The 26,767-nt window shown below is 37.0% G+C and overlaps 1 protein-coding gene across 4 annotated transcripts in view; it reads right to left on the bottom strand.

Moving 5' to 3' along the window:
- Window positions 1-55: 55 nt before the first annotated feature.
- The window catches only part of LOC101846449 (kinesin-like protein KIF15), a 36,967-nt gene continuing 10,255 nt past the window's right edge, over window positions 56-26,767 (bottom strand). For 2 of the 4 annotated variants that reach the window (XM_035971732.1, XM_035971731.1), the window contains exons 10-36: window positions 25,581-25,706; window positions 25,165-25,223; window positions 24,599-24,662; window positions 23,462-23,594; window positions 22,785-22,867; window positions 22,138-22,296; window positions 21,052-21,253; window positions 19,531-19,655; window positions 18,779-18,958; window positions 17,799-17,981; window positions 17,452-17,538; window positions 16,898-17,003; window positions 15,949-16,079; window positions 15,035-15,112; window positions 14,363-14,479; window positions 13,284-13,436; window positions 12,029-12,256; window positions 11,519-11,617; window positions 10,545-10,592; window positions 9,749-9,882; window positions 9,119-9,209; window positions 8,406-8,515; window positions 7,652-7,777; window positions 6,062-6,112; window positions 4,923-5,016; window positions 3,802-3,933; window positions 56-2,707 (exon numbers count right to left, since the gene is read on the bottom strand). In XM_035971732.1, the coding sequence (XP_035827625.1) occupies window positions 2,573-2,707; window positions 3,802-3,933; window positions 4,923-5,016; window positions 6,062-6,112; window positions 7,652-7,777; window positions 8,406-8,515; window positions 9,119-9,209; window positions 9,749-9,882; window positions 10,545-10,592; window positions 11,519-11,617; window positions 12,029-12,256; window positions 13,284-13,436; window positions 14,363-14,479; window positions 15,035-15,112; window positions 15,949-16,079; window positions 16,898-17,003; window positions 17,452-17,538; window positions 17,799-17,981; window positions 18,779-18,958; window positions 19,531-19,655; window positions 21,052-21,253; window positions 22,138-22,296; window positions 22,785-22,867; window positions 23,462-23,594; window positions 24,599-24,662; window positions 25,165-25,223; window positions 25,581-25,706 (3,234 nt within the window). In that variant the 3' untranslated portion in view covers window positions 56-2,572. Of the gene's footprint in view, window positions 2,746-3,801; window positions 3,934-4,922; window positions 5,017-6,061; window positions 6,113-7,651; window positions 7,778-8,405; window positions 8,516-9,118; window positions 9,210-9,748; window positions 9,883-10,544; window positions 10,593-11,518; window positions 11,618-12,028; window positions 12,257-13,283; window positions 13,437-14,362; window positions 14,480-15,034; window positions 15,113-15,948; window positions 16,080-16,897; window positions 17,004-17,451; window positions 17,539-17,798; window positions 17,982-18,778; window positions 18,959-19,530; window positions 19,656-21,051; window positions 21,254-22,137; window positions 22,297-22,784; window positions 22,868-23,461; window positions 23,595-24,598; window positions 24,663-25,164; window positions 25,224-25,580; window positions 25,707-26,767 lie in introns of all 4 variants that reach the window. The other 2 variants (XM_035971733.1, XM_035971734.1) reach the window with 2 other exon arrangements.

Genomic DNA, 26,767 nt, shown 5'->3' with positions numbered 1-26,767 from the left:
TCCCTTTTCTGCTGTGATAAAGAAAATGTAAAAGAAATTATAACAAAAGAGAAAGTCACATTTGACTATTCATTTATTGCTTTTGCCTTGCGTGTGAATGGGTTTTTCTGGACACTGGTTGTCTGATACACAGATGGCACATAATGGAAGCTGTATATTTACATATGACATGAGTTTGGTTAGTCACACTTACTTACTAGGATGGTATAACTGAGCAATATTTTCAAACTGTAGCTGCCTTTTTCTCTGCTTTTTAAAGATCAATTCAATCAATAAAAGTATTCATAAAAATAACATATCAAAATATATTTATTAGTAACTATTCAATAAGACAGCCCCAAATTGTGACATAAATGTATATGGTGGAATTGCATCTAAATCAAAATCCTTATTTACTGTAAAGATTAAGGCACAAATTAGATGAAACATAGAATCTGTGCTAAGATTACACATCCATACACATTATAACACAAGCTGCCTTGGGACTGTCACCGAGGAGACAGATGGTAAATAGAACACATGTGTAACATTTCATTACACATTCTCAACAAATGATACAGGTCATAGGTGAACTTCAAATGAACAAAACTAAGGACAAGAGTCAACGGAGATCACAAAATTCTAACAAAAATTCTAGGTCTGAGAAACAGTCATTACTCACAATTACAATCTGCAGGGATGCCAAATCTCAGTTTTTTCGCGGCATTTTCCGTTTTTTTCCTACACTTGCAAAGGAAAGGGGAATGGTAAGAGAAATGTTTTTGTTTGCTCATTGAAAGATTTTACTAGGTTAATTTTAGGTGAGGTGTGATGCTCCCCTTATTTTCAGGGTTTCTTTTCAAAAATCATTTGGCATCCCTGAATCTGAATCTGAGTGTGGTGAGACTTCGATTTATTTTATCCACTTTTAGGGGTACAACATCCTTCAAGACAATCTAAGCTGGCAAAACAAAAAAAAACACAAGGAAAAAAACATAACGTAAATATTGTAGGCCTACTTTTACTATCATGTCATCATAAAATAACAACAGCTTTTATTTTGGAATGAAACGATTTTGGGTTGCTATCTAAAGATATTGCTGCAATAAAAATGCTTCATGTACAATCATTATGTGAATACTGTAGCATTCATTCTTTTCATACAAGTACAAATATATAGAGAAACCGAATAACACACTTCAGATAAAATGTGTACAATACTTACTTTTCAAGGAGTAAAAATTGGTAAGATTAGATTTAGTCAGTTTTACGGCACTTGCAACACAGTAAGGTCATATAAGTGCCGGAGATAAGAGGTGTTACAAGAGAGTAACAAACACAAAAAAGAAGGAGGGGAGATAAAGATGATAGTTGTTTGATAGGAACGAAGAAGCAAACCACACCAGAGCACCCGCCAACCACCCACCAAAAACTGGTAATATACGTACTATCCAGCACCATACTTTCAAGAAAAACAGACTTAAAAGCAGAAAAGGACTTCTGAAAAAAAAGAACAACAACAATCAATATCAGTTTGCAAAAATTATTTTGTTTGTACAAGTTAAAAGGAAATGCCTTCCCAAGGAGAAGACCATTAAGAGCAGGCCCATGAGACAGAGACAACAAGCACAATGATTACATACATGTACACATTTAATTCAATCAAGACACACGCTTGACCCTGGCGGTACACTGCAGGACTCTCAAATTTTTAACAAGTGTATGAGAGCTTGTGACTATTCTTCAATAACTGATTATTTTTTCTTGTTACTGCGAAGCAAGACAGCACTAGCATTTTATCAAGAAATAAGTGAGAATTCAGCTGATTTTTTTTTTTACCATAAGAAACTACTTTGTAAGAACCAACAAAACTCCACGTTTCAATTTTTACTGGAAACATCACTATTTCATGCTATTCATATTGGCAATTTTCATGCACAACTAATGTCTTCTTTCCTGCTAGTGCTGCAACTGCCTTGAAGAAGGCCTAACTCATTAATCACTTCTTTGACATGAAAACTAACACTTTGATGAGGTAGCCATTTTGATTCAAAATAAATCTATTTTGTGCAGTTCTAATAACCTTTACAAGAAAACTTTTCATAAAATCAACTAACAGCATTCCAGTGGTCAGGAAAAAGAAAAAGTGAAAAAATAAATGGCCACTCTTTACGCTCAGAAGCTGATTACCGCGATATGTTCAGTAAGCTACTTTGAATTGTGCCCCAAAAACCACCAGCTACGGTCCTTCTAGCCACTTTAGTCATTCGGCTATTCATGTCTGGTGCATCTTGATTGAGTGTAAGACAGACGACAGATGAAAGTACAAGGACAGGAAACACAGGCATGAAGTTGTAACAGAATCATCCACCAACAAGCGGATGTTAAATCAGTCTGAAAAACATAAAAGAAATAAAAACAAGTGCTTATTTGACACTGCAGAGCATGGAGTCAACAAAAGATATCTGATTATCACACATTTAGAGAGGACCAACAGATATGGACAATATATCCTGAAAATCTCGTTGAACGAATCACATTACACAATCAAGAGTGGAGGGAAATCTGTGTCGGGAGATCCGAGGCCAAGGAATCATGTGGGTGTATTGGTGATGTCTCTCATCCCAGGACTCTGTGAAGTTGGTGTCCTCCAGTCTGATGGGTTAGCACTTTTGCCAGGTGTCTTCAGGTTCATTTTGCTCGTTTCCAGAAGCAACCTTTCGTACTTCTGAAAAAATTAGAGAGAGGCAAAAAACGATACCTCAACTGGACGCAAAAAACACACTTCACAGAAAATAGAATCATTAGAACACGAGTCTTTCAATTTCAACCAAACAATGGTGAAGAAGAAAGTGAAAGTCTCTTTTGTGCACAACAAGATCCAACTAAAATTACAATTAATGCATTATAGCCCAAATTTACCAAATCAACCGGTAAACTCACTCGTCACAGTGGCACCAAGTTTTTCCTGACTTGTTGCGGAGCTACTAACAGTTGGTGAATACGTATGGCACCATTTATAAATTTCACTCTGTTTTTATCAGGACCATTTACTGCACTTTTTCTGTTCACACCACAAGTTTAAGAATGAGTTTTCCAAAAGACTCATGAAAATTGCCTCTCAGTCTTGACAACCTGTCAGGAGCTTTTTAGTCAAATCTAAGATGAAAGAGAAAGAACTGATCATGAATGACTGTGCTATCTATTGGATTCTACAGTTGTACCTTCAATGTGGGATTCTGTAAACAAAAATTCATGTGCATCTAAAATTAGTGAGTAGGGATGGCATTTTAGTGAAAAGTTTTGCTTCCCGTAAATTTTTTCTCATCTGTGTAGAAAGATCTTAATCATTTTTATAATGACTTCCAAAATATTCAACACTTGGTTCCAAAGATAACACCATTCCTCTACCCCTTCATTGGAACAACAAAATCAATTGCAATCAGGCACAATTTTCTTGTCGGTTTTTTTAGTTATGGATGAATACCATAAAAAGATAACTGTTATTAAAAAAAGAGTGACGCCAAACTTTTGAAAGGATATATATTACAATCCAGTGTTCAATAGCTGTAATCTGACAACAATAATTTCATGCGATGTGAATGCTAACACTAACAGGTATCAACAGATGAACTGGAAAATAGAAATGAATGTTGTAAACTGAAGAAACTATTAACAGAGACAAATAAATCTGTAGTCTACAAAAGCGCCGGAGGAGAGGTGTGTGTGTGTGTGTGTGTGTGTGTATGTGTGTGTGTTAAAATAAAAGCCCATTCATTTCTACTACCAAACTACTATTCAGTCCTAGTACAATATACGAACCTTGTGCAATTCATTGTACTCCATGTTTTTCTTTTCCATGAGCTTAATCTTCTGCTGGTGATTGTTGTGGCCAATGAGCCGAGAGCTCTCCTCCATCAGCTGTTGGTTCCTCTCTTTTTCTACTTGGTATTCCTGGGGTAGAAAGAAAAGATAAAGCGAGACCTCATTATTCATTTCAGCATGGAGGTGAATGTGTGTGTTTGTAGTTGTCTCTGCTGTTCATTTGTAAGCTGGCAGGAGTATAATCATTTACGGAGGGTGGCTTTGTAAGAATTTTTTTATTCTGAACATTCTGCATCTTAGTTTTAGTTTTAGTAGAGTTTTTACGGCGCTTGCAACTGCATACGGTCAAATGAGCGCCAAGGGATGGATGTCGACAGAGAAGTCTTTACAGAGAATCAGGCTTACTCTGCTCACCTCTCTAGCTTCAACAGCACAAAGTCTGCTTCGACTATCAAGGCACCCCGGAAATGGAGGGTCACAAGAGTCTGACAAACATATAAAAGAAGTAGAGGAAAAACTACCATAGTAAGGATATGGAAAGAAAAAGCAGCAGTTCCCTGTTGCAGTTCAGGCACAGTTATGAGCATGACATTGATGAATCAGCCCATTTACAATTCTACTGTGCATAAGAACATGTTAACGTCCCCCCTTTGGGAATGGCCTACAGACACTTCAGTCAGTGGCACTGCCCCGGGGAGGTTATTCTGCATCTATTTTGTTTTGCTTTTTTCTTCCCAGAAACAAGACACAACCCAGTCAAGAAAAAGCTTTTAAGCAAACCATAATTCTAGTTTCCAACAGTCCTCCAAATGGGATTCTTACTTGACATCGAAAAAAAAGTTATGTAAGTCAAAGGAGCAACCAAGAAAGTTTATTTCGGAGGAAAAGAGGATATGCAATATCAAATATAATTTTCTAAACAAAAACATTTTCGTCAACAAATATATTACAATATTACAAATCTTTCACCATATCAATAGTTAAGGAAAATACTGGGATTTTCAGTTTCCATGCATAGGAATAGGAGAAAGATGTCACAATGCCTGAGGACCTATCAGACCTGGTAACATTGTCCTATCACTAGATTTTAACAAATGGTATTCCAGAAAACAAACTACCGTAGCAAGTTTCGCCTTTTCTTCCGCCAGACTCTCTATCTGCGAGTGGAGTTCTGTTTTCTCCTGGTGGTGAGCCTCCAGTCGGGTTTGAAGACTGCAAACAAAATAGGCAGTGCGTCAACCAAATGAAGTCATGAAATTTTTTTAAAAATAATAAAACTACAGCCAAGCAGAAATAACAACATACTGAAAACTCAAAAAACCAGATAGCTCATACAATTGGCCATTCCGCGACTGATAACTTTTCAATTTTTTGTTATCAGTTAAACCTAATTATGGATGTGTCGAACACATTACAGATTAGTCAGTCCCCCATGTGTTTGAGTTATCTGTGCCCAACTATACATTATTATAAGAGAATTGTTTTAGTAAAAGTTTTACAGCACTTGCAACACAACTAGGTCATAAAAGTGCCAAAGATTTAAGGTGTTACAAGAGCAACAAACACAAAACAAAAAAAAAAGAAAGAGCAGAGACAGGGCCCATAGATGTTTGACAGGAAAGGTGCAAACTATACCGAAGCAGCCACCCACCACCCTATTCTTACAAGACAAATTTCTTTCAACATTTATTTGCATATATTATAATAATGTTAATCTGACACTCAATAACTTTTTTTCTTTTTGTTCCAAATTCATTTCACCTATCTCACCCTCCCCCTATAAAAATGGACAAAGACAAAATCAACAGAGGAAAGGAAAATAAGTAAGACCAACTACAAACACAAATACAGTGTGGGCACCACTGCTTGATCTTACTTTTTTTTACCCTTTGTTGATTTTGTCATTTTCGTAGTTTTTGTTGTCATATATACAACATATCATTTCTACAATAGATGCAATAAGTCTGCACAACTAATGAATATTATCAATAATATCATTATATTCATTAGTTCTGCAACAATAAACAAAAAAATGATGAAAGACGTATCACACATTATACTTCCCTATAGCACAAGCAATTTTTCCAAAAATGAGACAAAAGCCCCCCCCCCCCCCCCCCCCCCCCCAGTATATTTCGAACAGATTTTCAAAAAATCAGTTGAATTCACAATTTAGTTTAACTATAAGTGAAATAAAGAGAACAACAACAAACAACTGGCCCTCCATCATCAAGAATGCAGAAACCAGCAAGCTTACCGATTAACCTCCTGTCGAAAATGTCCCCTCTCCATTTCAGAGGTCTCCAATCTAGAATGAACAGACATCACTTTTGATTAATATTAGTGACAGTAAAAAAAAAAACTTTTGTTTTAGTAAGTGTTTTACGAAACTTGCAACACAATAAGGTCATATAAGTGCCGAAGATTAGAGGTGTGTTACAAGAGAGTAACAAACACAAAAAAGAAGGAGGGGAGATAAGGACGATAGATATTTGAAAGGAAAAAGAAAAAAAAGAAAAAAAAGAAAGAAAAAAAATTAAACTTGAAAACAAAAAACATTTGGAGGCATCGTTCTCTGGACTTCTCCAGCTCCAAAACTACTTTCTTTAAGAAATATTTTGGCTTTAGAGCAAAGTGTTAATAAACCGAGAGTGACAAGTACACACACACATACAGTGGAACTCATCTTCAACAAAGTCATCAGGCCCGGCCTTCAATTTCATTAACTCAGAACACATTATGGCAAACATGAGGTTTTGGTGTGGATAATTACAGGCATCGAGCAAGTAATGTACATGAATAATGTATTCATCTTTCTCAACCAAAAGTTGTCTGATTTCAAATGAGAAGCATTTTCGGTCTTTTCTTAGCTGCCGAAGAAATGTTAGAAAATTCCAGGAAAATGCACTGCACTCTACCAAGCACACACAGTGCAAAAGGCCAGTTCATTCAAATGCATGTGTGTGTCATCTATCATCCAGATAACGTACTGTTTGTTGAACAAGCTATGTTGCTGTGTAGGGCCTAGCATAGGGGAACGTTTGATTCCGCAGTCCAACATACAACTCATTACAAATATAGATCTATGTCAAGATTAGCTTATCATTTAATATATTGATCAGTGGCCAGTGTGTCTCTTTTGTATCTCTACTGACATTCCACGCCCTGACCGCTTGTACCCCCCCTACACACGCACACGTGTGCTGGCCACCTGTCCGACCCCTACACACCGTAAGACAGGGATGCACGCTTACAATGTGTATGTTGGTATGAAAGGAGGTCGCTGATTGGTTGCATAAAACAATTCACTCTGCAAGTGACTTAGTTGAATCTGAGCTTGCTCATTTATGTGTTCGTTAAATCAGAGTTATTTTTATTGATTTTTATGAATAAAAAATCCAGGGAATCAAACTCCTTTAGTTGAATCCAACTTCCACTGTAAATGCAAATAAAAATATGTATTTTCATGTCATTTACCATAAGTCATGCAGATATTGCAAATGAAAATGTATGTTTCCACAAAAAGTGGTACAAAATATTGCAAACAAAAGCAATTAAAAATGTGTATTTTCAAGTCATTTACTATGAATCGTATAAGACCAATGGAAACAGAATTCTAGATGGGTTTGTTTTTTTAATCGGAGAGCTCCAATTTTATCGGAGCACTTCACAGGTTTGCACCCGCATTAAGTAATGTTTATAAAAGAGTGATAATAATACTGAAAAGAAAAAGAACAGACTGCGCCAGAGAACCAGCCAATCACAGAGGTCTTCCAAAGTAAACAAGGATAAAATGTCTCTTCCACACTGGTATGTGAGAACACACTGTACTGAATTTACTCATTACTTTTTTTCCAAAGTCTTGCACTCCTCTTGAACATTGCCCAAACTCAGCTCTGCTTTCCTCAGACTGGAACGTTCTTTCTGTAGTTCCTCCTCTTTCCCCTTAAGTGAAGCCTCCATGCTTTTGATGCTGTGAAAGTACAAAATCATGGACACTCCTTACTTAAAATTATGCATCACATGTTGATGTGCAGCTGTATTTCTTCCATACATTTCATATCTTTAAAAAAATGAATCTTGGTCATTGCACATGTATTTAATTTTGGAACAACAAGAGCCAGTACCATAACTTATTTTTCAAAATCATTACACTGGCATTTTGGTGATTGTACTATTTTAAAACATCTGTACATATGTTGTCTCAAATCTTGTGTGTTGTGTTCTTAGTCGGAAGATAATCACTTGTTCTTGGCGGGACAGCTCACGGTAGCTATCTGGTGTCTGTGGTGCTTTAAATAGTGTATGTATAATAGTTTTTATCTCTGTGTAGCTGATGCTGTTGTCTGGTTGCTCTTTCTGTGCTCCTAGTTTGGCAATAAAGTTCATGATTTCTAAGTGGCATGCAAAGTAGACGCCTACCTCGGGAAAAAGACGATGACATACATTTCAAATTAAGTTCTAAAAATCTAAAAGATAAAATGGTAGCTAAAAAAACCCAAAAAAAACAAACCCACCCCACTTTCTCCAGGAACTAATTTTCTGTCCCAGGTGCTGCCAGATACACGAGAAACACTGATGGTCTATTTAAAGATACTCACAGTTCTTTGTTGTTGACATTCAGCGCATTCATCTTCATTTGTAGCTCCTCTATTTCCTGTTTACCTGTGAGCAAACTCTGGTTGCACACTTCCAGTTCCAAAACCTGGGCCTGTGAGTACCAAAAGCAAAAAAAATAGACTAAAACTGCTACACCATTTAGTCATGATTCAAATGGAATATAATGAAAATGAAAGCACCTCAACAATTAGTTTAAAGTTATTTTTAAAAGCAAAATATCACTTTTGTTTATGATTTAAAGAAATATGGGTTCAGAAGTTTCAGAAAGGTGCAAACATTTTCACTTCATCTCGAGAGCATGAAACATTCACCTCAAATTTCCTTTTGTACAAAAAACAATAAAACTTTGGTGAAAGAAAAGTAACATGTCTGTTACTACATTTTCTATATATTCAATTTAGTTTTAGTTTGATAAGTTTTACAGCACTCGCAACTGCACGAGGTTATGTGAGTGCGCAGGACACAAGTTGATTGCTTTCACATTAGTCTAGATCACAGCTTGGTTTTACTTTACAAATGAGACAACATCATTCTAGAAGAATATTTATTTAGGACATGACAAGACTGATCTAAAAGAGTAATTCATTATCTGTAATGCATTTGATGGAGCAGCCCACATGGTAAAATACTGAACAAAGCAATGAAAAATCTGTTGATAACTTTATAACTTTTCTTTCATTCATTAATCTCTTACCTTCAACAACTCATTTTCCTCATTCTTCTCTTTGCGAGCTTGCTCGTAGTCTCTCAAAGCAGAGTTCAGTTTCTTGTAATTCACGCGCAATTTACGAAAGAGTCAAGGGGAAAAAACAGTTACAAAAATTAATATATACTGCAACTGGTCGCTTTTAAGCACAAGGGGGCTATCCCAAAAAATGCTGTTTTGAGAAAATCGAAGGTAAAGTTTTTGCCCCTTGTTCAGTTTCATTTTCTCTATAACCAAACAAATATACACACCAAAGGAACCAAACTTATCCTATAGGTAGGGCAATGCCTACTTTTGGTGTAAGTCAAGATTTCTGGAAACTCCCGAAATCTGGGTTACCGGCTTGTTCTTAAAAGCGACCAATTCTGATAACACCAACAAAACAGTGACATTTTTAAAACTTGTGCCTGGTAAAACAGATAATGTCATCATCACAAGTTATGCTATCTCCCTGAAAACAAGATGTCAAAAATGAATAATGAATATGTAAGAAATACCACCTTGCAAAAAACTTACAAGTCTCAAGTAAGAAAGAAATGAGACCTAATATTTTTCTATAATGCACTTTACTGCATTATCATGCAGAAATTGTTATTCTGTGCTTTGCCAAAAGGATATGATTCCAGTTCAACGTTCTTGTCTTGCATCAGCTTCTTTATACTGTCGGTATCTTTGTCACTCGCACTGGCCTCCTGAAGTCGTTTCTCGTACCTGTTGACGACTTCCTGCATTGCTTGCTCCGCATCAGAAAGCTAATAACAAAACCAATGAATCAATTAACAAAGATATATTTTCTAAACAGGTATACATCTTACAGGTTCCATGATAGGAACTATATTTTTAAAAATTGCGTTGTTAAATAAAGGAGGAAAATAAAGATTACACAGCCAAGCAAAACTGACTCTGAGAAAGCCCTAAAGCCCCAACATATGGCCAATCTGGGTCAGCCCCATCACAAATTTTCAGTTTTTCAGTGGGTAGGCCTACTCTCCAATTTCATTACTTTGCTTTTTTAAAATCTATATGGAATCCAGTAACACACAGCAGAGACCATAATATTTGTCTAAAAGTATATATCTCTTAAACCCATCTAATGTGGGAAACGGCAGCCGAGATCTGGGGGTAAAATCATGACAATGCGAGTGCTCAAATTGAAACAGGTGATAGGCCTCACAAGTCCTTCAAATAGTATAGTTCTTTTATTTTTTTTATTCAAATGTGGCAAAATCATAAAATTAATCAATTCAAAAGAATATGGCTATAAATTTTTTCAATAAAAATATTCACTTTCCAGTATGATAAAATACATATTACGGGAAAAAAACAGTACAAACATTAATATAGAATGCAATTCTGATTACGCCAACAAAACAGTGACATTTTGTAACTTGTGTTTGGTAAAACAGATCATCACCTTCTTCTTGTAAGTATCAACTGTATCTTGAAGATCTTTGCACAACAACTGCAATAATGAAAGAATTTAAGAATTAAAAATGAATTAATAAAAAGAAAACATCATTTTTGAAAAATTAAATTCTTTTTAAAACGCACTGCCGAGAACGAGGAAGAAGAAGAAGAAAAACGCACTGCATACGAAGGGATCACTCAGTACAACCATGTTAGAAGTACATAACTGTGTCCTATACATGCCTCAGTAAAAGAAGCTTTTACTTTATTTCTTCTAAATCGCGAAGCACTGACAACATAATATAAACACTGAAATATCAGGCACTTTTGTGCATGAGACTAACAGCTAGGGCTATGCCTATTTGACTCCACTATTCAACATTCAGGATTTTCCTGCTATTCGAAGCGTGGCAGAGCCATTCAAATTGTGTGTGATTTTTATGCAGATAAAGAATTTTCACCTCATTTTTCTCAAACCTTAGTAAAATTGGAATATACTATAAAATCTCACTGAGACATACACAGAAATACTCCGTACATGATGATTTCAAGGCAGAAAGATAAGAGGAGCCAACAAGAGTCATAAAACATGGCACTAAAGAGTATCCATTAGTATTCAATATGAACTAGTCACACCATGAATAGCTCAAGCAAGGGCACTTGACTCTCGAAGCCCAGTGAATGCTTTTACCATTAAATTAGCTGTCACACGAAATTCGTAGTGTTACAAATGGTGACGTCATGCGAAAATACATTCACACTCAGTGACTGGCACTAAGAAAAGTTAACGAGTGTTGAATAGAAAAGTTAGGGATGGACATATCATAGCAGTATTCGGGTAGCATAAATTGCGAACTCACCCTTCGAAGCATCGATGAAGTTCCATTTTCTCTAAATCGCACAACACTACTAACAACATAATATAAACATTGAAAATGAAACATCTGAATTGGTTAATGATTTATTTTCATAAGCACTCACATCTTTTGTTTTTGCCTGTCCTTGCAGGCTGGAGATGATTTCTTCTTGCTTCAGCAAATGGCTATTAGCACTTTCCTGATCCTGCTGCAGGTTATCAATCTATAAAATCCAGAGAAAGAACATATTAACAACTGCATGGATGGGTATGGACGGTACTTTTGAGATCATTAACACTCTAAACGCTAAGCTAAGAATCATTATTTTGGTCTCTAACAAAGAAAAGTATTAATCAAGTCTCATTCATTCTCATGAGGAGCTGCAGCGTATGCAATTTTTTAAAATTCGAAGTATGTGACCAATAAAACAAATTTATAAGTGGAAGGGATCAATAATTTTCCGAATACAAATAATCCACACCAGTCATAGATTGGACTGTTTTGCGAAACAGAAAACGTTTATGCTTTATTACAATATCAACTGCTTTACGTATTGCTGAACAGACAGCCTATAACAAAGATCAGAAAACACTACTCCTTCACACCACAACAAAACAATTTGGACACTGCGTACCTCAAAGACCTTTTGCATGAGCTGATGCTTGTATTTTTCCTTAATGTCCTTCAGTTCTTGCTGAACACAAGCCAGCTCCTTAGAGGTCAGCTCCTGGTCTCGCTTCAGATCCTTCAGCTCAAGAGCATAGTTCTCGTTCTCCATGCTCAAGGTACCGTTGACCTCTTCCTGGCTGTTCAGTTTGGACTTCAGCTCATGGAGGTTGCTCATCAAGTTGGCAATGGCTTCCTAAACCGGTCAATTTTGAAAAGTTATTAGAGTAAAATGAAGCACATCAACATAAAAACAACCACGAAATGTAGGAAAAAAGAAAGAGACAGACAGACAGACTGAAACAGCAGAGGGAAAGAAAAGAAGTATGAACTAACTTTTTAAAGGCCCCGCATGACCAATCTAACTCTATTATTTCAACATTTCTGCAGAAAAAGATTACCACAATAGAAACACTGGGAAAGAAGTAAAAGTAGCAGATTATTCCACAGTGCCAATGACCCCAAATCTGAGACTAGACACAAAGAGCATTCTCCTAGGTATGGCCTTATTATTCAAGCAGACTTGCATCTACCATTTTACAGCATTGAACACAATCTAACAATCTACACAAGTTACACAGAGGAGGAAAACTTAGAAAAATGAAAATGACCGGCATTTTCGCTCACCCGACCCTGACATGCACCTAGATATTATGCACACATGTAGGCTGGTTGTCAAGACAAGATACGTTCAGCTTTGTTGCAGAAGAAAAGTGCTCAAAGACGCACACGTCAAGACAGCTAGAAGAGAATGACATTTTGTTGGGCAAGAAGTTACTCATTTAAAACTGGGTTGTTCTGAGATGATTATGGGGTATTGAAGAAATAACTAATTATGCAGGGATTCCTTCTCCTATTATAAAGAATTAAAACATTGTATCTAAAAAACTCAGTTATAATTCAGTCACTAAACTTTACTTTTATATTCCAAACTTCACCATCCATGACATATAACAAGAGCTAAAGATTTATCTCAAAATTCATTGCTGTAAGGACCCTCATAATACGTGGAAACAAAAGAGGACAAAAGTGAAAACAGAAGGGGTCTGGAGTAAAAATCACCAGTTTCTCTCTTCATCTTTTCATATCACTTTCAAAACCTCAAGGAATTTTTTCTTTCCATTTCTAAGTTGAGCAGGTATCCATCTTAGACATGTAATATAGAGGAATTTATCAAGGGGAGAGCGGGGAGATTCTACACGCACGCTATGCCCACAAGTTACCTTGTTGTCGGCCATGGCACGAGCTTGCTGAGCTATGACCTGCTCCTGTTCAGCTCTGACAGCCTCCAGCTCCGCTTGCTTCAACTTGAGGTTTGTTTCTGCTTGCTCTTTGTACTCCTGATAACTCTGCATACTTCCAGATGACTGCAGGGCCTGGAATTGTCGTTACACAGAAAGAGATAGGCTTTACACTCCAAAGTGGTTGTTTTTTTTCAAACTTTCTTGTAAGTTTCTACTCTAGTTAGACATCCTGCATGAAGCATGAGTTAGCCAAATCCTGAAATTGTACAGATGCCCAACACAGAGTCATTATTCTACACACAGGCTCCTTTGTTTCCTCCCTTAGCTCCACCCATCAATGTAATACTAATAAGCACAACCAACCAATGCCACTTCTCCCCTGCATGTAACAACGATTCAAGGAACTTTTTTCCCGGCTTGCTGTACGATCAGGGCAGCAGGCAGTGGTCAAATTAATTTCACACTTCTGTCTACCCAGGAAAGTTTCCGTGCTGGAGCGCCACTTGAGCGCTTTCACAAGAAGTGAGAGATTTCACACTCACACCCCCACAAACAGCATCCCTTCCTCCTTTTCTCGCCTGGCAGCATAGTGTAAAGGTTAAAGCTGAGGGAACCAAATTTAGGAGTTCTGTTCAAATCAGGACCGAGTGGGCAAAGCATTGTTGACAAGTGAAAACCCCCCAGAGGGAAGGAATTTTTCTTTCCATTTCCAAGTTGAGCAGGTATCCATCTTAGACACGTAATATAGAGGAATTTATCAAGGGGAGAGCGGGGAGATTCTATTGTGACAGGTTTCCATCTTGGACAGGTCTCTGTACAGGCAGGTTTGACTATACACCGTGCTTTCACCTCGCACTGAAACAGCAAACTTAACAACTGTCCTGTGTATTAATGCCACACTACTGTGAACCTGTTCATTACAGCCGACTCCAGAGGGAACCTGGGTGAGTGGGCATGTCAGCACATCCCATGAGCATCATCATGTGTTAGTGTTCTACAAGAAAAAACAGTTGTCTAAAATATCAACAATGGTTAGATCAGAATATTTAAACACCTACATTATAATCCATCTCCAACTTCTCACGTTTCTTTATTTCCAGGTTGCGGAGGGCCTCTAACTCTTGAGAGTGATTCTCCAAGAAGCTGACAGTTAGTCGATTAGTTTCCAGTTCCTCCTGTGAATTTGAAAAAAATACTAATGCTTTTAGAACATCAGAGCTCACTACAAAAAAGCCATGGCATAATCAAAGTCAGTAAAAAATTAAGACATTGTAGAGTTGGAGGGTTTTCTCAGTTCCAAAAAATGAAAACTCTTGACCACTTGACTTCTACCCAAGAGGGAGGATTTAGTACACAATTAAAAAGACAGCCAAAGAACATGATGAACATATACTTGAGTGGTAGTTCGAATTAGTGCAATAACAACATTTCACCGGGCAATATCGTAAGACAATGGCAACACTGAAAAGAAATAGAAAACTCAAAGATGCTGCTAGACCCTTCATAAATATTGTTGGAATTTTTATGGGGGTTTAATTTTAGTAGACCTGTTGAGATCTGTTTCCCTTTAAATACCACAGACATATCTGTATGAAACATTTATGTCAAAAATTTCAGCAACTATTTGTAAAAAGGCATTGACACACGATATCTAGAGTCCACTAAAAGACAAGTATGAAAATTTATAGGCTGAATATTGTCGTAGTTTAAAAATGTACACTTCAACTTACCTTTATGCTTCCCAGTTCTTTCAGAGCTTCCTCATAATCTCTTGTTGTTGTCTCAAGGTCAATATTTGCTCTTGCAAACTGCGCACCAAAGACAGAAAACAAATTGTCAACATTGACCTAACTCATTCAGCGCTGAGTGAAAACCTACGCATTTCCCTGCTGTGCTGTGCAATTTCTGAGTGAACCAGGTGGGTTGAGAAAAAGATTAGAGTAGAAAAACTGCTTCATCTATCATCACAATTTTTTCTACTGCTTATTTAGGACATAAAGTAGTGTCTTTTGGTTGTATGAGTGTTTGGGTCAATGAGTGCATAAATGATACAATAGCTGTGATGTTTGATGGAACAGGCATTTGTTGTCCCAGTATTGCCATCAAAACCAAAGCCACTGTCAGCACTATCACTTGATGAACTAGATTGTTTAACAAACTCTTGATAAAAATACAATAATAACTGCAAAGTATTCACATTGAAAAATTGTTTTGGGACGATTGATCATTTTCCTTGACTGAAGGCCATTGCAAAAAGCCAAACTTCGACAACACTAAGCCTAAGACTGAAAAGCAAGTATCAAGCATTATTCATTAAAAAATGACGCTATAAAACATATCTAGACTGCTTTCCTTTTACTCATGTGACAAAAGATAAAGGCAGAGCTATTCTTTTACTCTTCAACACACATGGGCCAGAACAAGACATACAAGAATTTTCATCAGTAGCACTGAATGAGTTGAAACAATTACATATTTCCTACTTTTCCATCCGGTTTTATCAGTGCAGCACAGAAGGAAAAATAAGGTATCAATCCTTGAGTGTGGAAAATCTTTTTTGTTCATTCAAAGGAACTACCAGCAATTAGATTTATCATCTTTATTATGAAAGACAACTGGGAAAAAAAACAAATTTAAAGCTTACCCTTGTTTCTAATACTTGAATCTCCTGTGTATAAGTAGCTTGAAGATTTTTGCGAGACTCTTTCTCTTCCTTCAGCTGCTTGTCAGCTGATTTGAGAACGAGGTGAATGTCCGTGTTCTCATCATTGAGCACTGAGCACATGAAGCCATCCCATCATAAGAGGAAGAGAGCATAGTACAAAAAGATTACAAGACGTCAAAACAAAACTAATACAGTACATTTATTGATCTTCCTTAACCCTATCCGTACGCCCTGGGGTCATTTTGTACCGCCGGGCTTGTATTCTTCAAATTTTAGAATACTTCCAGTGTGAAGATCTCTTTGAAACTTTCAGTATTTCTCCAAAAATCATTTTGACAGACTGCTATGCAAAGCGTACGGATCAGAATAACGAGTAAATTTCCTCTTTGGAAGTGGTGGCAAAGAGTTCCACACGACGTATGGATACAATAGTAAAACATGACGAACGGATAGGGTTAACACTTTGACTCCACGGGACGCCGATCGGCGACAGTCAGAAGATGTACCTTTTCCCCACGGGACGCCGATCGGCGACAGTGTGATATAGCATGTACCGCATCTGTATCCTGGTCCGTGGGGATAAGACTTTGGGTGGACAGAGTTAACTTAATACACAAACAAGGCACATACAGGGAAAACAACGGTCGTTAAGTCCAACTGTACAGAAACAGAAAAGGCAGCCATTTGATGAACACAAGGTTAGTTATATTTCTAACAAATAAGATTTTCTCATCAGTGGCTATTGCATGTACAGGCTGTTTTGATCTTCTTAAAAATCCTGTGCAAACATTTCTATCATGACACTTCACCGTATAAAAGTCTTCTGAAAGAACTTACTCGGTAAAAAAACATGTTACAGTTAATGATTTAGAACCATACAAAAAAGAAAAAGAAAATATAGAATACATATGCGACAACCAATACTCACATTTCAGATCATTTTTTACAGTATCTATCTCCTCCTTTAAAGTATTTACAGCCGTTGTATAATCATTTCTGCGGGAAGTGTTTTCTGTGCGTTCCTTCTCAAGTACCTGAGGAGTCAAACATATATATTATTGAATGCTATTCGCAGCGACCAAATTTGTATAAATTAAAAGAAACGTTTATTTTAGATTTGTTTTGGCTATTGCTAAACTTAGTGCCCTTAATCCATTAGCAATTCAGCAAAAAAGTATCTGAAAGTCAGGAAAGTATAACGGGGCAAAGCCCAAGGACCTGGGAGAATGAATCCAGGACCTACAGATTACAGGGTAAGCATGTAGGCCACTGAGTGATACTGTAGTCTATTTAATAAAGCAAGCAACCATGTATAAAATATTATAAACATAAATGTAAGTTCAACTTCAAAGGCCAAACCTTTTGTTGCATGGCATCTTTAGACATACCAAAATGGGTTCCCCCCTCCGCAAATTGACAGTCCAAAGAAAGCTGCATAAGACACAGGATTGATGACCAGGCAAGGTGTTAACAAATACTCACTCCATTCAGTTGTTCATTGTACAGTTCAAGTTTTTCCACCTGTTGTTTCATGCGTAACTTCTCTGCTTCGTGGTCGTCAACAAGTTTCTGCTCGAGAAGACAGAAAAAAATAAAATGTCAAGCAATCGGTTAAACAAAGACTTGTTTGTCTCACAGTGGAGAACTTTAAATGGTTACAAAATAGAAAACAAATTATTCTGAAGACACATTTTTTATTGAGTTAGTAAATAAGTTGGCACTGCAGCAAAATGATTCATTTAATACTAAACTACAGAAATATTTGCTTTTTGTTACCTGAAAAGATATTTCGCACCTGGCTGAGCAGTGAGAAAGCCGGATCAACCTACCTTGAGTTTCCCGTTTTCCACTTGCAAAGTCTGGATCTCCTCCATGAGCGCATCATGGGCCCCTTCTGCCACATCCTGGGGCAGGGCTGTTTCGGTGATGCCTTGTTCAGTGTTTGCTGCCTCTCCCACTGTTGGTGTGCCGGGAGAGTCACATTTGCCATTCATCTTTGGAGTTGTCATGACCTGGGAATGAAAGCAAGAATCTGAGAGAGACGGGAAGTACTTCAAATGATCCACTCAGCAGAAAGTAAAGGGCTGGAATTACAGGTTCTGTGGACCGGAGATAGGAAGAAAGAGACGGATACTTGTGGTGGACATTCATCAAGAAGCAGATTTAGACATTAGAAACATTGAGAAAGAAGTAGAAGGAGCTAGCAAAACCACAGCAAACATCAACCATCCAGCGAGTCTGGGCAAAAGGAAGAGATAAAAAGTTGGGGCTAGTGACAATGGTTTAGTATCCTTTTGCTGAGTGGACCATCAATCTAGAAATCTTTCTCAAGAAGATACAGATATAAGGATAATCTTGATATGAGAGATTTTGGGCACAGGAGGCTGTGTATGGATTAAACAAGGTGAATACAACACAAAATGTAACCTTTTTTCACCCTCAAAATATTGGTTACAATCATACAAATTTCATAGATATTGCCAAAAATAGGCAAATATGCTGTAAAATAAAGCTGTGTTTTTGACACTATAATCATAATAGAGCACTGGTGTGTGGGTTTGAGGATTGGGGGGGGGGGTTATTTTTCTGGAAATATCACCCAAGTCCATTTTACATAGTTCAGTTTGACAAACCAGGAAATAAAGGACTAAGGAAAAAATAGAGACATGAATGTATTAAGTTAATAGAAAGAAAGGTGGTGTAACAGAGTCATACATGAACAATTCATCCTGCATTCAGATATGACAGAAAACTAAGCCTGAAACGAAGAGTGCAATGATATTGCAAAAAAACAACCTGTTACACCAACCTTTAGAGTCTGGCAGTGTAAGTCTTTCAAGGCATTGCACTCAATCCTGGCCTTGAGTTGATGTGCTTCGAGCACTCGCTCTAGTTCAGTAATCATTTTACGACAGGACACGAGTTCAATTTCCATTTCCATTTGACGATTCTCAGCCTTCTTTGTCACTTCCAGGACTTGTTGTTTCAGCTGAAACAGTTTTCAGAAATTGTCTTAAAATACCACGACATTGTAAATGCTTAGAAAAAACACATCTTCTGTTTTTAGAGAATAGCTTAGCTCACAAAAAATAAAAAATGGACTGCATATCCTTAATACTATTCTGTAACAGAAATATTCCAATACCATCCAATACAATACCGTAGCAATTATCAATTACGTGAGCAGGAATCATTAACCCTTTTAAAAAGTACAAAATAATCATATGCACTGACCTGAACTCCAGTCTTCACAGCTAATTTATCCTATACAGCAAAATATTTTTTATAACCAACAAGGATAAATATTGTTGCTTGGAATTTGCTAAATTTTAATGGTTACACAGGTCAACAGGATTTAAAAAAAGAACAGAAAAACATGCCTTGAATATGCACAGCTAAGACCAGGCAAAAATGCTAAGGAATGAACCTCATTAATTTAAGAAATAAAGTTGCCAGATTATTCATGAAAAAGCTACTCAAGACAAAAATATTGTAAAACGTTGAGAAGAAAAAAAAAAAACCCCAGTGGGAATAAATATAAAGCCATTTTATTTCCCAAACCTGCTCAATCTGTTCTTGGTGTTCCTTGATCTCTTTGCGATGCTTCTCTAGAGTAGCAGCTGGCACTCCATCTTTCATAGGTGAAGATCTGACACTTGCTGCAGCCGTATTCCCTCCCTTCATTTCTGAGAAACAGTCAGCATTACGAATTTTTAAAATACATCAAGAAAACGTGAGGACAAACAATATTCATTGAGCATAATAACAGTGCTGAACGTACTACTAGAGTATTTTGTGATTGCACTCCAAGTTTTTCTAAAGCATAATAACAGTGCTGAAAGTACTAGAGTATTTTGTGATTGCACTCCAAGTTTTTCTAAAGCATAATAACAGTGCTGAACGTTCTAGAGTATTTTGTGATTGCACTCCAAGTTTTTCTAAAGCATAATAACAGTGCTGAACATACTACTAGAGTATTTTGTGATTGCACTCCAAGTTTTTCTAACCAACTGACTTAATAAAAAGCTAAAGCGTCAGTTTGCTGAATTACAGAGGCCATGCAAAAAGAAATCAGTCGTATACAAGATGCTAACTATGCTGTCCCATGACATCTCTAAAGCATTGAGAACAAATAATAACTTAGAGCTAAGAATTATCAAACATGAATTCAAGAGCAGATTAAACATTATAATGGGAAAAAAGTTAATAAAAACAATATATCCACACAAAATATTTTTTTTCCATCTTTTAACCTCGAAGGTTGCAAGACAGTCATATGTGAACTTGTAACTCAGTCAGACCAAAAGAGACCCGCTGCCAGTAAATTAGTGCTCTACCTCCATTAGAAAAGAAAATTGGGTTAGTGATTGCAGTTACTTTGGAAGAATTGGGCAATAGTATTGGCGTTTTAATTTTTGGTTCATTGTCTGTTATAGCAAACAAGGAAAACACTCCTGGACCTCTCATTAAATTTGCACATAATGAAACACAGAAATGGCCTTTACTTAGATTTGTTTATTTTTAAAAAATGTACATTTAGTATGCAAAGTGTATTGTAACTAAACAGTGTGAATTCACACACATAATTTGAAGCATTTTGCTATCTAGGCTATATTTCAGGAGCAGCGTTCAGAGAACTTTTGATACCTCCACGAACATCTTGGCTAGTTTCACTCTGCTGTATACAACAAAATGGATCATTATGAGTGACACTTACTGCGACATCTATCTTGCATATAACCCATATACTTTATGAACTTCAGTCTGGGTTAAGTGCAACACCTTAACAAACTTTTCTAAATAATACGCAGGAGAACATTTGGAACTTTGGTTATTATATAATTCCAAAATGCTTCTGTTTTGTTCCCTGTTTCCATGTCCTGAAAAAAAACAGTCGATAAATCACTGAAAGGCAAATCCATAAAATCCTTCTCCCAAATTCAATCTGAAGATGACAATGAAGACAATGACAATGAAGCAATCAAGAATGATGTAACGCACAAAACTTGGTATTTTGTTGCTCCCGTTTTGAAAATACTCTTTTATAGCAAGCAGAATTGGGAGAAAGAAAAAAAATCACACCTTTCAACAGTTTCAGCTCCTTGAAAATCTTTTCCAGCTGACTGATCCGGAAGCTATCCCCGAACTCGTCTGCCACAGACTCCTGAGACCTCAGCCGCTTCAGCTCACTGCGCAAGTGTTTGTTTTCCCCAGCATACTTGGCCAGCATCGGGTTGTTCTCCAGTTGTTGTCTCAAAACCTTGATTTCATCACGCAGAGACTTCTGGGAAAATGAATGTCTATTACAACAATACAGTTCATCTGTTGATAAAGTGCTACTCATAAACCTACAGCCTTTATATTTATAGTACAAGGGTGGTATCTTTTCTCCATATTTACTATATCTGGTGTCAAGCTCTATTGTATCCATCTGTTGACCGTCCAGAAAATATTAGATTTTTTCAATATAACCATATGGGAAACTCCCCTCTAGGAATTACCCTAAGTGCCTAGCAGGGCATTAACTCATGCAAAATCAAAATCAAACAATGAGTAACTACTGAGAAAAGAAATGTATAAATTTTATCGAAATGCAAAGCTGGGGCAAAAAAAACAGCCAAACTTTAAAAATATAGTCTTGAAGGTTGGCAGCTATGGTACAGGGGAGACCCCGTAAAGTGAACATTTGCTGTGGAGAATCTGTCTTTAAAACTCAAAAATGAAATCTTCCATCTAAATCCCTGAACTTTCAGAGTGTCTTGTTTCTTTGAACATTCCATCCTTAAGGTCGATAGTGAAAAAAGAAAAAAGTCTTGCTCTTGCCACCTCCCTCCCAACCCGTCTGCTGGGACTCAGTAACCCACTTTCAGCACTTTTTAAGGACCCCCGGGCGAGTGTTGAGTTCCTGCGTGCTGTCCGCATCGCTGACCGTTTATGAAGCCACAGCACCAGAAGAGAGAGAGAGAGAGAGAGAGAGAGAGAGAGAGAGAGAGAGAGAGAGAGACCTCCCTCCCACTGATGAATTTGTACACCTGAAATTATAACCAACAAAGATACAACATGCACCTCAACCAAAACTCCCCATTACAGTATTTCACTCACTAAAAAACATTGAAAAATAACCGGGGGGGGGGGGGGGGGGAAGCCCACTGTTATGTCATGACTCACCACTACAGTGTCTTTCTCTAGCTCTGTATAACCCTGAGCTGCCTGCTGCAGACTTTGGATGTGGTTCTCCCGGAACTTTATGATCATCTTGGTAGACTGAATGTATTTGTCTTTTTTGTTGCATAGTTCTTGGAGGTGATTCACAACATCCTGCAAGGCCTGACAACACATGGACATTCATGGCATTTAGAAACCAACAGAAAAATGTAGTATTATAGAATGGTATGTAGAATAAAATGTTAAACATGTAAATAATTTATTCTTATATCCTCAACCAAAGTCTTAGTCTTTATGCATGAATATATTGGACTCGATGTAAACTAAACGGAAATTAAATGTGTCACAAAAATGAAAAAAAAAAATAAACTGATCTTTTAAAGGATTCTCTAAATGTTTTGCAAGCCCATCAAAGCACATACTTGCATCCTAAAATTGATATACTTACATAAGCATTATTGAAAAAGTTTCTACACACTAAGATGTAAAAAGAAATGTGGCACAAAATACACAGAAGCATTTATCTTATTTCATCACACTTTTAAAGCTCCACCAATGAAAGGGGTCATTTTTGTCAATGAAAATCTTTTGTCTGTGACGTTGATTTAAAAAAATCATTTTTACTACTACGATTCACATTGCAAACTCACCGTTTTCTCACTTTCCGAAATTTCTCGGAAGTGCATGGCTTCAATGAAATTTTTTTTCCAGACAGAATCCGAGTTCATGGCAGCTGGAGAAACCAAAAAACCATTTCGCTTTTAGCATGAAGTATTATTGTTTGCTAAAAAAATCTGCAACCAAAGGACAAAATCAACTCATGATATGTTGCTGAATTTGTAAATCTTGAGGGTCAGCATTATAAAGAATACTCTTGTCAGGAGTGGATCAGGGTATTATTTTTAGCTTAAATATATGTAAATATGAGCAAAGAGAATCCTACTCACATGATAACGGTACAGTCATCTAGTCCACGGACAGAGAGAGATACACAGACAGAAACAACAGAGGAGAGAAAGGAAGAATAAGCGATAAAACTGACAATAGCAAGATAGGGCTGACCACAGCAGATCACCCACTAACTACCAGCTCAAAGTAATACATTGCAGCTCCACATATGAAGAGACAGAATAATATCCACTATATTAGTTTGAGATAGTTTCAATCTGGAGATAGATCAACATACAAACATTAAAAGAGAAAACCCAAGAACAAAATGAGGAAAATGTAAACATTCTGAGAAAACAAGCTGTACAGAAACGCAAAGGTTAAGTTTAAAAATCCGAATAAAGGGCTAGAAAGCAAATATTTGAAATGGTGAAGAGACCTTCATTCGGAAGGGTGAGAAGGTTTTCCACAGGCGGAGAGGCATTCTGTTGTGATTCCAACAACTCCTTCAGTCGACGTATCTCATTCTGTAGTTTCAGGTTACTGCCATGGAAGTCTTCATTCACCACAGCCTAAGGGGAAAAATCATAAACCACTGACTCCAAACTAACACACATGGAAAGCCGTTGCTGGCTTAACTAGACAAACAAATACAAGGGTGATTCATACAGCAGTCTTTGAGTTCACCTGAAAAAAAAATATGTAAAAATAATAAGATAATATATGGCATTTATATAGCGCTCAACCCTGATTAAAGTACACAGGCTCCGAGCGTTGAAAAAAGTTGTTTCCCAGGTCTGTTCATGCCCTGTCACACATAACTGATGTGTATGCAAGGCATGTACAGCAATCAAAGCTGTATTGATGCAGTCTAACTCATCTGATGTTGCAGTCTTTTTCATAATTAAAGAATGTTCTTTTCCATAAAGGAGTCCTGGGTGTTGAGCAGTGATTTACAAATGAACAGTAACAATATCATTCACATGTCTCCAGGAACACAACAGGGCTGTAAAAATGTTATAAACAAGCAGAAGGACCAGAAAACATCTGCAAACCTACCAACGACTCCCTCCCCACAAAAATGTTGCTTATGGGAACAAAACTGATCACAGCGAACAGGAAAATTTCATCCACATTATTATAGTAAGTTCTCAGCACATGATGAGCCCAAGAAACAACAATATTTGAAGAAAATAACCCACAGTTAGTTTTAGTTTTAGTAGAGGGTTTATGGCGCTCGCAACAGCATAAGGTCATATGAGCGCCAGAAGATTAGAGGTTTTACAAGAGAGTAACAAACATAAAAAAGAAGAAGGGGAGATAAGGACGATAGATGTTTGATAGGAAAGAAGAAGCAAACCACACCAGAGCACCCGCCAACCACCCACACATAACCCACAACATTAGCAAATGAGTTTCTTTCTGAAAGAGTGAGCTGTCTAATTTTGTAGGTCAATTGCTATGCAACCAAAAAAATAAAAATAAAATAAAAATACAAAAGTGAATTGCCCATGAGAGCTACATGATACAGACTAGAAGTCAAAGACATACGAATCATAGAGAATACAATACTTGCCTTATTTTTAATGAGCTTAGCACTCCGAGCAAAGTTCAAAGTACTCAAAGTTTCCCCAAAGCATCTGAAATAGAAGAAAATTACACGCAGAATCAAGACGGTGCCACTTCAGGACCAGACATTCGTCTCATCTGGGGTGTGTCTTGTGTTAGAACTATAGAGGGTTCTTGCACCCTTCAAACCCCTTTGCAAAGAGCCTGAGAGAATGTAGTGCATGCAAATCCAATGCCTCGAGATAAACTGTATTCCTAATGCAGTATGCCACATCTAGAGCAGCACACTTGACATACATCCAGACAGCAATAAGTTACTAGCTTTTGTCGTAATGAAATATTATAGAATGGACAAAATGGGTGAGACTGTTTATCAAAAATATAAAAAAGATCCATATGAATCTTTTAATTCAGGAGAAATGATTATAGAATCAGCAGAAAACAAACGTGAATTCTACTACCCATCCCACCAAGTCAACCTGGATAAATAATATTCTAAAGGGGCTGGCAGGTAAAATACATTATATCACACAAATCAGGAAATTTTTTAAAAGTCTGTTAATATAAGCTTACTTGGAATCAGGATGAACACAGGCAATCATTCTTGTTTTTGTGTTTCCTCCAAGAGAATCCTGTTGGAATCAGAAATCATAAGATAAAGACTTAGTCAGCAGGACAGAAAACAAGTCAGACACAAGAAAACAACAGGTGGATGATTATGCTAACAAATAACTACTTTTACTTCTTTCAAGTTCAGTGGATGTTCTCAACATGTCAAATGCCCTCACAAAAATCAGTCTCATATCCTTGCAACAGTACGCTTCTTTCAATTTGATCAACTCAGACTCAGGAGTAGCCAGACTATTCAATTTACAGTTGGCATCTCCCTATTCAGTAAGATTTGGACACTGTCAAGATGTCCACCTGTCTAAGACATCCTCCTTGATGGGCTGATGAAACATTGTTTATAGTCATCGACAAAAACTAACCCTTAGGAGGAAAGTGAGCTTCGAGTCTCTGTACGGTATATGACGTTTTCTGCCATGACTTAAGTCCACCAGTGACATGATGACATTGCCCAGCACAGACAGCGACTTGTTGATGCTGCCAGCCTCCTGAAATGCACAATATACACTTATCAGCACAAACAGTAATAATAATAATAATAATAATAATATATAACATTTATATAGCGCATTTCCAAAAAAGTAGCTCAATGCGCTTTACATTGGAATACCAATTTTCTGCAATATATATTTATGCACACACACACACACACGGACTATTTTCATTCAGATATAGGCACAGAACTATAATAAAAAATAACGTTAAAAGCTTATGAAGGATAGGCCTGTAGGAACAGAAAATGCTTAAGATGTCTTTTGAAGCTATCAAGTGTTCTTGTTTGTCTTAGCTCCATGGATAATCTGTTCCACACGAACGGACCAAGATATGAGAAAGATCTCTCTCCATATGATTTGTATGATTTTACGGCTGTCACAAGTAGGGTGTTATCGTTTGATGATCTTAGGTTTCCTATCTGGCTTATATATACTGATAAGTTCTTGTAGATAAAAAGGAACACTTTTATTTACACATTTGAAACACGTGACACAGATTTTAAATATTATTCTTTCTTTTACAGGGAGCCAATGCAGTTCTTTTAATAGTGGAGTGACATGGTCTCGTTTTTTAGATCTTGTTATCAGTCTAGCGGCATTGTTTTGAATGACTTGTAAACTATTAAAATATTAATGTTCAGACCTGCTAGGAGTGAGTTAAAATAGTCTAATCTAGATAGGATAAGAGATGTTACCAGTGTTTTTGTGGTCTCTTCGTTTAAGTACTTTCGAAATAGGCATATCTTCTCAGCTTATGTAATAACAAACATAACAATATAGGAAATAAAAATGTTGGATGTTCAAAACAATAACCATTATTTCATGCAGGAAAAGAGGGAGAGACAAAAAGCAATAAATTTCATACAAGTTTTGATTGGACAAAAAAGTGATCTTAGTCTACTCCCTTCTCATAATAGTAAAAAACACTTCAATGCAGCATGCAGCGGGCCGTGAGGTGTACAACTCAGAGTGCCAAGTTTTGTAGCATACCACATATGTGTTGGATCGTGGGGAATGACTTAACCCTTCCAGCCCCAGCCATTTTTGTGCACTCC

The sequence above is a fragment of the Aplysia californica genome, unplaced genomic scaffold (assembly GCF_000002075.1).
Source record: "Aplysia californica isolate F4 #8 unplaced genomic scaffold, AplCal3.0 scaffold00490, whole genome shotgun sequence".
Classification (NCBI taxonomy): domain Eukaryota; kingdom Metazoa; phylum Mollusca; class Gastropoda; order Aplysiida; family Aplysiidae; genus Aplysia; species Aplysia californica.
This window is presented reverse-complemented; position numbering and strand designations above follow the sequence as displayed.